The 14,428-nt window shown below is 43.8% G+C and overlaps 1 protein-coding gene across 2 annotated transcripts in view; it reads right to left on the bottom strand.

Annotated features, from left to right (window-relative positions):
• The window catches only part of LOC139391188 (dedicator of cytokinesis protein 2-like), a 140,919-nt gene extending 134,790 nt beyond the window's left edge, over window positions 1–6,129 (bottom strand). Inside the window, exons 1-3 of one of the 2 annotated variants that reach the window (XM_071138779.1) lie at window positions 5,962–6,129; window positions 4,647–4,730; window positions 339–379 (exon numbers count right to left, since the gene is read on the bottom strand). In XM_071138779.1, the coding sequence (XP_070994880.1) occupies window positions 339–379; window positions 4,647–4,730; window positions 5,962–6,004 (168 nt within the window). In that variant the 5' untranslated portion in view covers window positions 6,005–6,129. The remainder of the gene's footprint in view (window positions 1–338; window positions 380–4,646; window positions 4,731–5,961) is intronic. The other variant, XM_071138778.1, reaches the window with a different exon arrangement.
• Window positions 6,130–14,428: the final 8,299 nt, after the last annotated feature.

Genomic DNA, 14,428 nt, shown 5'->3' with positions numbered 1-14,428 from the left:
GGAGAGAGGAGAGAGAGGTAGAGAGAGGAGAGAAAGGTAGATAGAGAGAGGGGAGAGAGGAGGGAGGCAGGTAGAGAGGGAGAGAGGAAGGAGGCAGGTAGAGAGGGAGAGAGGAGAGAGAAGTAGATAGAGAGAGGGGAGAGAGGAGAGAAAGGTAGATAGAGAGAGGGGAGAGAGGAGGGAGGCAGGTAGAGAAGGAGGGAGAGCAGAGGGAGGGAGGTAGAGAGTGGAGGAGAGAAGAGGGGGGAGGTAGAGGGGATGGAGAGAGAGTATGTAGAGAGATACTTGTTCAAATCCAAACAAACTATCCTGTCCTCAATTGACCAGCTGTGTCTTACCTGTCGATCATTGTTCCTGACCAGGTAGCCTTTATACCAGCCTGCAACCAGAGAAAACAGGGTACAGTCACAACACAGGGTACAGTCAAACACAGGATACAGACACATCACAGGGTACAGTCAAACACAGGATACAGTCACAACACAGTGTACAGTCACAACACAGGGTAGAGTCACAACACAGGATACAGTCACATCACAGGGTACAGTCACAACACAGGGTACAGTCAAACACAGGATACAGTCACAACAACGGATACAGTCACAACACAGGATATAGTCACAAGACAGGATACAGTCACAACACAGGATACAGACACAACACAGGATACAGTCACAACACAGGGTACAGTCACAACACAGGGTACAGTCACAACACAGGGTACAGTCACAACACAGGATACAGACACAACACAGGATACAGTCACAACACAGGGTACAGTCACAACACAGGGTACAGTCACAACACAGGGTACAGTCACAACACAGGGTACAGTCACAACACAGGATACAGTCACAACACAGGGTACAGTCACAACACAGGGTACAGTCACAACACAGGGTACAGTTACAACACAGGGTACAGTCACAACACATGATACACTCAAAACACATGATACAGTCACAACGCATGATACAGTCACAACACAGGGTACAGTCACAGAACAGCATACAGTCAAAACACATGATACAGTCACAACACAGGGTACAGTCACAACACAGGGTACAGTCACAACACAGAATACAGTCACAACACAGGGTACAGTCACAACACAGGATACAGTCACATCACAGGGTACAGTCACAACACAGGGTACAGTCAAACACAGGATACAGTCACAACAACGGATACAGTCACAACACAGGATATAGTCACAAGACAGGATACAGTCACAACACAGGATACAGACACAACACAGGATACAGTCACAACACAGGGTACAGTCACAACACAGGGTACAGTCACAACACAGTGTACAGTCACAACACAGGGTACAGTCACAACACAGGATACAGTCACAACACAGGGTACAGTCACAACACAGGGTACAGTCACAACACAGGGTACAGTCACAACACAGAATACAGTCACAACACAGGGTACAGTCACAACACAGGGTACAGTCACAACACAGGGTACAGTTACAACACAGGGTACAGTCACAACACATGATACAGTCAAAACACATGATACAGTCACAACGCATGATACAGTCACAACACAGGGTACAGTCACAGAACAGCATACAGTCAAAACACATGATACAGTCACAACACAGGGTACAGTCACAACACAGGGTACAGTCACAACACAGGATACAGTCACAACACAGGGTACAGTCACAACACAGGGTACAGTCACAACACAGGGTACAGTCACAACACAGGATACAGTCACAACACAGGGTACAGTCACAAGACAGAATACAGTCACAACACAGGGTACAGTCACAACACAGGGTACAGTCACAACACAGGGTACAGTCACAACACAGGGTACAGTCACAGGACAGGGTACAGTCACAGGACAGGATACAGTCACAACACAGGGTACAGTCACAACACAGGGTAGAGTCACAACACAGGGTACAGTCACAACACAGGGTACAGTCACAACACAGGGTACCAGTCACAACACAGGATACAGTCACAACACAGGGTACAGTCACAACACAGGATACAGTCACAACACAGGGTACAGTCACAACACAGGGTACAGTCACAACACAGGGTACAGTCACAACACAGGGTACAGTCACAAGACAGAATACAGTCACAACACAGGATACAGTCACAACACAGGGTACAGTCACAACACAGGGTACAGTCACAACACAGGGTACAGTCACAACACAGGGTACAGTCACAACACAGGGTACCAGTCACAACACAGGATACAGTCACAACACAGGGTACAGTCACAACACAGGGTACAGTCACAGGACAGGATACAGTCACAACACAGGATACAGTCACAACACAGGGTACAGTCACAACACAGGGTACAGTCACAACACAGGGTACAGTCAACATAGGACAATGTCTGTGCTGCCATCCTGTTAGAAGATAACAGATTATTTTATTACAATGGTTCAATTGGATTTTCATTGTGTTCAATGGTGTTATTTGCCCCCTAGTGGAGCTTTCTGGTACAGTCACAAGACAGAATACAGTCACAACACAGGGTACAGTCACAACACAGGGTACAGTCACAACACAGGGTACAGTCACAACACAGGGTACAGTCACAACACAGGATACAGTCACAACACAGGATACAGTCACAACACAGGGTACAGTCACAACACAGGGTACAGTCACAACACAGGGTACAGTCACAACACAGGGTACAGTCACAACACAGGGTACAGTCACAACACAGGATACAGTCACAGGACAGGATACAGTCACAGGACAGGATACAGTCACAACACAGGGTACAGTCACAACATACCACATCATTCTCAGTTTCCATTCCACATTAATACCAGCTTCCAGTCCCAGTTTAAATCTAATTTTCCATTCCACATTATACTCAGTTGCCATCCCACATTATTCAGAGTTTACATCCAGATATTATTCCCAGTTTATATCCAGAAATTATTCGCAGTTTACATTCCCAGTTTACATTCCCAGTTTACATCCCACATTATTCACAGTTTATATTCCAGTTTACATTCCCAGTTTACATCCCGCAATAGACCTAGTTTCCATCCCATGTTATTCCCAGGTTCCATCACACAATATTCCAAGTTTTAATCGCACATTGTTCTCGGGTTACATCCCACATTATTCCCAGTTTACATCCCACACTATTCCAGTTTACATCCCACACTATTCCAGTTTACATTCAGACATTATTCCCAGTTTAAATCCCACATTATTCTCAGTTTCCATACCACATTATTTTCAGTTTCCATCCCACATTATTCCCAGTGTACATTCAGACATTATTCCCAGTTTACATCCCACATTGTTCTCAGGTTAAATCCCACATTATTCTCAGTTTCCATACCACATTATTCCCAGTTTACATCCCACATTATTCTCAGGTTACATCCCACATTATTCCCAGTTTACATCCCACATTATTCCCAGTTTACATCCCACATTGTTCTCAGGTTAAATCCCACATTATTCTCAGTTTACATTCTACATTGTTCTCAGGTTAAATCCCACATTATTCCCAGTTTACATTCTACATTGTTCTCAGGTTAAATCCCACATTATTCTCAGTTTACATCCCACATTGTTCTCAGGTTAAATCCCACATTATTCGCAGTTTACATCCCACATTATTCCCAGTTTACATCCCACATCATTCCCAGTTTACATTCAGACATTATTCCCAGTTTAAATCCCATATTATTCTCAGTTTCCATACCACATTATTTTCAGTTTCCATCCCACATTATTCCCAGTGTACATTCAGACATTATTCCCAGTTTAAATCCCACATTATTAGCAATTTCCATACCACGTTATTCCCAGTTTACATTCTACATTATTTCCAGTTTCCATCCTACATTATTCCTGGTTTACATCCCACAATTTCCCCAGTTTCCATCCTACATTATTCCCAGTTTAAATCCCACATTATTCTCAGTTTCCATCCCACATTATTCCCAGTTTACATCCCACATTATTATCAGTTTCCATACCACATTATTCCCAGTTTACATTCTACATTATTTACAGTGTACATTCAGACATTATTCCTGGTTTACATCCCACAATTTCTCCAGTTTCCATCCTACATTATTCCCAGTTTAAATCCCACATTATTCTCAGTTTCCATCCCACATTATTCCCAGTTTACATCCCACATTATTCTTAGTTTCCATCCTACATTATTCCCAGTTTAAATCCCACATTATTCCCAGTTTCCATCCCACATTATTCCCAGTTTACATTCCACATTATTCCCAGTTTACATCCCACATTATTCTCAGTTTCCATACCACATTATTCCCAGTTTACATCCCACATTATTCCCAGTTTACATCCCACATTATTCTCAGTTTCCATACCACATTATTCCCAGTATACATCCCACATTATTCCCAGTTTACATCCCACATTATTCTCAGTTTACATCCCACATTATTCTCAGTTTCCATACCACATTATTCCCAGTATACATCCCACATTATTCTCAGTTTCCATACCACATTATTCCCAGTTTACATCCCACATTATTCCCAGTTTACATCCCACATTATTCCCAGTTTACATCCCACATTATTCCCAGTTTACATTCCACATTTTTCCCGGTAAAACCAGTACATTCCCAGCCAGCTCCCTTACCATCGCAGGTCTCCTGGATGTGGACCGTGTCCCCAATCTCCAGAGACAGCTGCTTCTCTCCAAGGCCAATGAAATTCCACATTACTAGGGGAGACACAGAGAGACGAGAGGGTCATACAGTGTACCGCAGAGAGAGACCCTAAAACAGAGAGAACATAACAGAAACCTATTCATTACCTTTTGTTTTCACCCTTAAGCCCAAGAAAACACTCAGACTTTATTGTTCAGGGGAGGGAGAGGATAGTATGTTGTTTTTTTTGCTTGTTGGGGGGCGAGGTCTTTTCACTATTATTATGAGATTTATACATGCTTGTTCCTCATGTTTAGATTAGATAAAGAAAAAATGATATGTGTTTGTACAACAGAGGAGGCTGGTGGGGGGAGCTATAGGAGGATGGGAATGGAATAAATGGAACTGAGTCAAACCTATGGCTTCATGTTTGATCCATTTATACCATTCCAGACATTACAATGAGCCCGTCCTCCTATAGCTCCTCCCACCAGCCTCCACTGTTGCACAACTATGTCAAGAATTGTGTGACCTCTTTCTATGTCCAATATCTATGTATATCTATATATATGTATATATATATATATATATATATATATATATATCTTGTTTATCAGTAATACTATGGTTGTACACTGTGTTTTCTAGGTCTGTGTACACATGATGTTAGAAACACTGCTGTGCTGTTGCTGTATTTATGAAACCTCATGTTACTTCCTCCCTCCTGCACTTCCTGTGTTTTCAATCTAACACGATCTCAATGATACATGTTACTTTTTATATTCAATATTATTTTGCATATTGCGTCAGGGTTGAGCTATATCAAACACTCTGCTCTTTAAGGCCAAACGGGTCAATCAAGAGATTACCCATGATAAGGACAAAGCCGGAACATCTTCCCCTTCTCACGTCATCAGTTTCTAATACATGTAGAACTACTGCAGCAACTAGAAACCCTGCTCTGAAGAGGAATATGTTTCTGAAAAGTGACAGTGATAGAATCAGTCTTTCTGATTAGGAAAGGTACGCGAGTTGAACCACTGCCATCATGTGTGAAGTGATTCCTGACAGCCATGTCATGAAGTCTGATTCAGCCATTTTGTTTCTCTCGACACAGAGGTCTATCAGTGATCTCTACCTCATGACTGTGCAGACATAGTCACACTGTCAGAGTCATACTGCTAGAGTCTGTTAGCTGACACCCGCCCACATCCTGTCATGGAGAAAGCAAGGGCGAAGGGCCATCACCCTTCTGCAAACACACACACACATGGAGGCCTACACAGGTGAGCATGGATTACTTACCTACGCCATACCGCTCCGTGGTGGTCCTCATCCAAGGAGCCATGACTGCTTCTCTTTCCCCTCTCTCTCTCTCTCTCTCTCTCTTTGGGTGTCTGAGATACGTTTTCCACTCTACCTCTCACTTCTGCATTTTGTTCTGTATATGAAAGCAGAGAGCTCCTCCCCCTCTCCTTCCTTCCTCTTCTCTTTCTCCTTTCTTCGTCTCTTCACAGCTCTCACAGGGGAACTGTCGTTAGTTGTGTAGCTGTTCACTGACTGCAACTCTGCATCTGACCTCAGTCTGAACAATGAACCTGTTTTCAACGAGTGGCCAATGGGCAGCATGGCTGTTTAAATGTAAGTGAGGCAGTGGTTTAGTCTAAAGTCACAAATGATCTTATTCACTTCTTGGCCGCCTATCTGGAATAAAATGTTCAAATGCACTCTGAATGAATCTGAATAATAGACCTGTTATGTTTGATATAAGACAACACAACAGACTTGACAATCTGTTTCTGACCTTGAACTGCTCTCGTAAAAATCCCAGCTCCTCTTATTGCTCACCTGATGGTCGGACCAGACAGATGTAACCAGCCCTGCATCTAAAGAAGCTTCTGCCATTCTACTCACTGTGGATGTAACCTACTACTAAATCATTCACTCAATATGAGTGATGGAGATGTAAAATTGATGTGTAGTTGCCGTACTTATCCAATAGAGGGTGGTAGACATCACATTTGACAAGAGGTCAAGTTATAGACTAGTTGCACAGAACAAGCAAACTTTTGCTTTTCAGAAAACACGTGAGAACTCGATACCTATAAATAAATGATAAACAAACTATGGTCAAATTGACTTCTGTATAAAGCACCCAATTTAATTGAAGTGACTACTCTCGTCCACAGCATGCATCCTTGGTCCATTACACCCCAGTTGCTGTGGAAACAGAATGGACAGAGGCTATAGCAGAAGACCTCATCGTTCTAATGGACAGACGGGAAACCACAATGGAACAAACCAAGAGACTGTGTGTGTGTGTGTGTGTGTGTGTGTGTGTGTGTGTGTGTGTGTGTGTGTGTGTGTGTGTGTGTGTGTGTGTGTGTGTGTGTGTGTGTGTGTGTGTGTGTGTGTGTGTGTGTGTATGTGTGTGTGTGTGTGTGTGTGATACGTTATCACCTTGACCTAAAAACAGGAGTGAGGCAAAAACCTTGTGACTCAAGAAGAAAAGAGCATGGAGTTTACAGGTGTGTGGCGCCAGGTGGGTCTGGAGAGATGGAGGGAAACAGGTGGGTCTGGAGAGATGGAGGGAAACAGGTGGGTCTGGAGAGAGGGAGGGAAACAGGTGGGTCTGGAGAGAGGGAGAGAGACAGAGAGGGAGAGAGAGGGAGAGAGACAGGTGGGTGTGGTGAGAGAGAGAGAGAGAGAGAGAGAGAGAGAGAGAGAGGCAGAGAGGGAGAGAGAGAGAGGGGCAGAGAGGGAGAGAGAGGGGGAGAGAGAGAGAGGCAGAAAGGGAGAGAGAGAGAGAGAGAGGCAGAGAGGGAGAGAGAGAGAGAGAGAGAGAGAGAGAGAGAGAGAGAGAGAGAGAGAGAGAGAGGCAGAGACATGTGTTTGTAGGAGAACCCATATGTAGGTAGCAGTTATGACGCATGGACACTTTGGATACAAAACATGCTGTGGTGGAGTGCCTCCGTCACTGAAAGATAGAGATAGAGAGAGCTGGGATAAGATTGAATAAAAGACTGCTAGGGAAGACAGAGAGAAACAAATGAAAAGATGTAACACAGAAACCGACCCAGGGGGATGTGATTCCAGAGAGAACAACTCTGACAACTCTGAAAGCTGTGTCTTCTCACCCAAATATGGAATGCCAGTAAAGATACACATCCACAATGTATCTGAGACTCCTTCATTAAAACCACTCAGTACAGAACCCTCCCAACCTCCTTTAAGTTTTAATAATGACCCTGTTTTCCTCCTATGTTTGGTGGACAGCAGTATGAACAAACCAACGTGGTACTACATCAGCAATAGGTGTCATCTGAGAGGCAGAACCTGTCTCAGAGATAGAGAAGGATAGTATAAGCACTAGCATGGAACTGGTCTCAGAGATAGAGAAGGATAGTATAAGCACTAGCATGGAACTGGTCTCAGAGACAGAGAAGGATAGTATAAGCGCTAGCATGGAACTGGTCTCAGAGACAGAGAAGGATAGTATAAGCACTAGCATGGAACTGGTCTCAGAGATAGAGAAGGATAGTATAAGCACTAGCATGGAACTGGTCTCAGAGACAGAGAAGGATAGTATAAGCGCTGGCATGGAAATTGAAAATGTGGGTGAGCTATAAAACAGTACGGTGGCTAATTCAGATCTGTATGCTAACTGATACCTTGTTTTTAAAGGCTTCTCTATTAGAAGGGACAGCTTGTTTACCATGCAGCGTGAGCGAGTATGAAAATAAATCATAAATTGTATATGCAACTGGAAGACTATTAAATTGATTAATTAAGTGTGAGAGAGCGAGAGAAAGAGAGAGAGAGAGAGAGTGAGAGAAAGAGAGAGAGTGCGAGAAAGAGCGAGAGAGAGAGCGAGAGAGAGAGAGCGAGAGAAAGAGTGAGAGAAAGAGCGAGAGAGAGAGAGAGAGCGCGAGAGAGAGCGAGAGAAAGAGCGAGAGAGAGAGCGAGAGAAAGAGCGAGAGAAAGAGCGAGAGAGAGAGAGAGAGAGAAAGAGCGAGAGAAAGAGAGAGAGCGAGCGAGCGAGCGAGCGAGAGAGAGAGAGAGAGAGAGAGAGAGATAGAGAGAGAGAGAGAGAGAGAGAGAGAGAGAGCAAGGGAGTATGACTCATACACATACATAAACACACACACAAACATGAGGAATGAACTTCTGGTTTCTGTCCAGTCTCACAGAGTAGAGTAGAGCAGAGGAGAGGAGAGGCAGCTGAAACAAAGCAAGACCGCTGACACTGAGGTAAGTTTGACCCTCTTTCGTATTATAATGACTTGCGTCAACTTGTGTATAGCTGACCTCAGATCTTTACTCCTGCTGGTAACAAAAACTCTAACTATTAAACAGTCCAAATATCACACAGCACTCCCTCGGGAGATGAATATATTAATGCCTTTGCTATCAAGACCTGTCTTGCCAGAGTTCACAAGCCATTAATAGGTGATGTGCTCTGAAGCTCATTAATAATGACTCGGTCCCAGACTGACCTCTGACCTCTGTGCCAGACTGAGCCCTGTGAATGTCTTTTCAACTGACTCAGCCACTCGTAGCCTGCAATTTACTGGGAACACAATGACACAGGGGTCACCAAATCTCCTGGGGAAAACTGGGAATGAGGAAGTGAGTATACGATTGTTTACACAGTGATACCTGACAGATCTGTTTGTGTTTCTACTTTAGACAACTGTTGGTTAAATGCAGAATTAGATAGGATGTGGCTAAAACAGAAACCAACACATCCGGTTACCAGGCAAACTGATCCCTATAATGTGTTCATGATATGATATATAATATAGATGATAGAGAAGGAAATAGAGAAAAGCTGAACAGTCTCTGTATACACATTTGTGACCACATGCACATTCACTCTCTTGGTTGTTGTTGTGTAAACGCTAGTTAAAGTGTCCTGCTCCTGTGTGGCAGCTGTGTGTTGTGTTAGCATTAGCGTTAGCATTAGCCATTAGCACAATGTTCAGAAGGTTTCCTCCATTAGAGCTAAGGTGTGTCGGGCCAACAGCGACGTGACGAGGGCACGCTGTAATTAGCCTGCTCTGGGAGTGTGTGTGTGTGTGTGTGTGTGTGTGTGTGTGTGTGTGTGTGTGTGTGTGTGTGTGTGTGTGTGTGTGTGTGTGTGTGTGTGTGTGTGTGTGTGTGTGTGTGTGTGTGTGTGTGTGTGGCTGTCTGTATTTCTGTATCCCTGCACGCCTGTCTGTCCGTCAACAAATCTTCCTGTCTGCCTGTCTGTCTGAAGAGTCTGACTATCTGTCTACCTGATTGTCTGCCTGAAGTGTCTGTCTGCCTCTGGTTTCCATGGCGCATCTCCCAAGGTCGTCATGACAGTATTTTGACATCATATTCTGACCTCTGACCTCATAAACCCCTTTTTTATATATACGGTACCAGTCAAAAGTTTGGGCACCTTCTACTCATTCCAGGGTTCTTCTTTAGTTTTACTATCTTCTACATTGTAGAATAATAGTGAAGACGTCAAAACTATGATATAACACATATGAAATCATGTAGTAACCAAGAAAGTGTTAAACAAATCAAAATATATTTTATATTTGTAGCCTCCCCTTGCCTTGATGATACATTCCAGGTGACTACCTAGTAAAAATAAAGAAAAACCCTTGAATGAGTAGGTGTGTCCAAACTTTTGACTGGTACTGTATATATACACTGCTCAAAAAAGTAAAGGGAACACTTAAACAACACAATGTAACTCCAAGTCAATCACACTTCTGTGAAATCAAACTGTCTACTTAGGAAGCAACACTGATTGACAATACATTTCACATGCTGTTGTGCAAATGGAATAGACAACAGGTGGAAAGTATAGGCAATTAGCAAGACACCCCCAATAAAGGAGTGGTTCTGCAGGTGGTGACCACAGACCACTTCTCAGTTCCTATGCTTCCTGGCTGATGTTTTGGTCACTTTTGAATGCTGGCGGTGCTTTCACTCTAGTGGTAGCATGAGACGGAGTCTACAACCCACACAAGTGGCTCAGGTAGTGCAGCTCATCCAGGATGGCACATCAATGCGAGCTGTGGCAAGAAGGTTTGCTGTGACTGTCAGCATAGTGTCCAGAGCATGGAGGCGCTACCAGGAGACAGGCCAGTACATCATGAGATGTGGAGTAGGCCGTAGGAGGGCAACAACCCAGCAGCAGGACCGCTACCTCCGCATTTGTGCAAGGAGGAGCAGGAGGAGCACTGCCAGACCCCTGCAAAATGCAAATGTGCATGTGTCTGCTCAAACGGTCAGAAACAGACTCCATGAGGGTGGTATGAGGGCCCGACGTCCACAGGTGGGGGTTGTGCTTACAGCCCAACACCGTGCATGACGTTTGGCATTTGCCAGAGAACACCAAGATTGGCAAATTCGCCACTGGCGCCCTGTGCTCTTCACAGATGAATGCAGGTTCACACTGAGCACATGTGACAGACGTGACAGAGTCTGGAGACGCCGTGGAGAACGTTCTGCTGCCTGCAACATCCTCCAGCATGACCGGTTTGGCGGTGGGTGAGTCATGGTGTGGGGTGCTATTTCTTTGGGGGGCCGCACAGCCCTCCATGTGCTCGCCAGAGGTAGCCTGACTGCCATTAGGAACTGAGATGAGATCCTCAGAAACCTTGTGAGACCATATGCTGGTGCGGTTGGCCCTGGGTTCCTCCTAATGCAAGACAATGCTAGACCTCATGTGGCTGGAGTGTGTCAGCAGTTCCTGCAAGAGGAAGGCATTGATGCTATGGACTGGCCCGCCCGTTCCCCAGACCTGAATCCAATTGAGCATATCTGGGACATCATGTCTCTCTCCATCCACCAACGCCACGTTTCACCACAGACTGTCCAGGAGTTGGCGGATGCTTTAGTCCAGGTCTGGGAGGAGATCCCTCAGAAGACCATCCGCCACCTCATCAGGAGCAGGCCCAGGCGTTATAGGGAGGTCATACAGGCACGTGGAGGCGACACACACTACTGAGCCTCATTTTGACTTGTTTTAAGGACATTACATCAAGGTTGTATCAGCCTGTAGTGTGGTTTTCCACTTTAATTTTGAGTGTGACTCCATATCCAGACCTCCATGGGTTGATAAATTTGATTTCCATTGATAATTTTTGTGTGATTTTGTTGTCAGCACATTCAACTATGTAAAGAAAAAAGTATTTAATAAGAATATTTCATTCATTCAGATCTAGGATGTGTTATTTTAGTGTTCCCTTTATTTTTTTGAGCAGTGTACATACAGTCGGGCAAAAAAGTATTTAGTCAGCCACCAATTGTGCAAGTTCTCCCACTTAAAAAGATGAGAGAGGCCTGTAATTTTCATCATAGGTACACTTCAACCATGACAGACAAAATGAGAAAAAAATCCAGAATATCACATTGTAGGATTTGTTATGAATTTATTTGCAAATTACGGTGGAAAATAAGTATTTGGTCACCTACAAACAAGCAAGATTTCTGGCTCTCACAGACCTGTAACTTCTTCTTTAAGAGGATCCTCTGTCCTCCACTCATTACCTGTATTAATGGCACCTGTTTGAACTTGTTATCAGTATAAAAGACACCTGTCCACAACCTCAAACAGTGACACTCCAAACTCCACTATGGCCAAGACCAAAGAGCTGTCAAAGGACACCAGAAACAAAATTGTAGACCTGCACCAGGCTGGGAAGACTGAATCTGCAATAGGTAAGCAGCTTGGTTTGAAGAAATCAACTGTGGGAGCAATTATTAGGAAATGGAAGACATACAAGACCACTGATAATCTCCCTCGATGTGGGGCTCCACGCAAGATCTCACCCCGTGGGGTCAAAATGATCACAAGAACGGTGAGCAAAAATCCCAGAACCACACGGGGGGACCTAGTGAATGACCTGCAGAGAGCTGGGACCAAAGTAACAAAGCCTACCATCAGTAACACACTACGCCGCCAGGGACTCAAATCCTGCAGTGCCAGACGTGTCCCCCTGCTTAAGCCAGTACATGTCCAGGCCCGTCTGAAGTTTGCTAGAGAGCATTTGGATGATCCAGAAGAAGATTGGGAGAATGTCATATGGTCAGATGAAACCAAAATTGAACTTTTTGGTAAAATCTCAACTCGTCATGTTTGGAGGACAAAGAATGCTAAGTTGCATCCAAAGAACACCATACCTACTGTGAAGCATGGGGGTGGAAACATCATGCTTTGGGGCTGTTTTTCTGCAAAGGGACCAGGACGACTGATCCGTGTAAAGGAAAGAATGAATGGGGCCATGTTTCGTGAGATTTTGAGTGAAAACCTCCTTCCATCAGCAAGGGCATTGAAGATGAAACGTGGCTGGGTCTTTCAGCATGACAATGATCCCAAACCCGTCGCCCGGGCAACAAAGGAGTGGCTTCGTAAGAAGCATTTCAAGGTCCTGGAGTGGCCTAGCCAGTCTCCAGATCTCAACCCCATAGAACATATTTGGAGAGAGTTGAAAGTCCGTGTTGCCCAGCAACAGCCCCAAAACATCACTGCTCTAGAGGAGATCTGCATGGAGGAATGGGCCAAAATACCAGCAACAGTGTGTGAAAACCTTGTGAAGACTTACGGAAAACATTTGACCAAAGGGTATATAACAAAGTATTGAGATAAACTTTTGTTAATGACCAAATACTTATTTTCCACCATAATTTGCAAATAAATTCATTAAAAATCCTACAATGTGATTTTCTGGATTTTTTTTTCTCATTTCGTCTGTCATAGTTGAAGTGTACCTATGATGAAACTTACAGGCCTCTCTCATCTGTTTAAGTGGGAGAACTTGCACAATTGGTGGCTGACTAAATACTTTTTTGTCCCACTGTGTGTATATATATATATATATATATATATATATATATATATATATATATATATATATATATATATACAGGAGTATATATATATATATATATATATATATACATGTTTGTTCTTGTGATGTGTAGAGGGGCATTCAAGTTACTCCTGAAGTGTTTAGTTGTCCATATTTGCAGAATTTGGAAGGAAAACAATCTCTCTAACTTGTCTATCAATATAAGAATGTGACCGTATGTCTCAGTTTGGAAACCTTTTAAGCCCAAACACATAGAAAACTACCTCTGGCTCTGGATCAGAATGTTGATTTATCCATTTCTTTACTTCTACATCTACAAATTGGAGTACGATGTAGTATTCTAAACCGATCGCTGTTACTTTCAACTGGTTGAATATTAACAGCAGTCATCCAATATGCTGTGATCGAAATAAGGCCATGCTCATGAAATTCAAATTGTCCACCCTCATCTTAAACGGCACCGATCGCCACTGGTTAAGACACAGCTGTTTGATGAGACTAACAAAAATGTGTAATTGGTATTCAAGCATCTCCCCAATCATACTGTCTAGGCACTGCATGAAATAGTCTCATCTGTCATTCCAGGTCCAGTTCTTGGGAAAAATCCACAGCTCAAACTGCTTGGCTGGACTCCAACTTGTTATGCTACAACAGCTTCCTTGAGTGGGATGGTTACAATTCCCTTTTGTGATTAATTGTTCACTTTCCTTTGCTACTGATGAAAATTCATCCAGTTCTTTCACCTCTGACCTCTCAAAACCCATCCAGTCCATTCACCTCTGACCTCTCAAAACCCATCCAGTCCTTTCACCTCTGACCTCTCAAAACCCATCCAGTCCTTTCATCTCTCAAAACCCATCCAGTCCGTTAATCTATCAAACCCCACCCAGTCCTTTCATCTCTGATCTCTCAAA

Source organism: Oncorhynchus clarkii, chromosome 31, assembly GCF_045791955.1.
Source record: "Oncorhynchus clarkii lewisi isolate Uvic-CL-2024 chromosome 31, UVic_Ocla_1.0, whole genome shotgun sequence".
Lineage (NCBI taxonomy): Eukaryota > Metazoa > Chordata > Actinopteri > Salmoniformes > Salmonidae > Oncorhynchus > Oncorhynchus clarkii.
The sequence above is the reverse complement of the archived record's forward strand: the minus strand, read 5'-3'. Positions and strand labels throughout refer to the sequence as shown.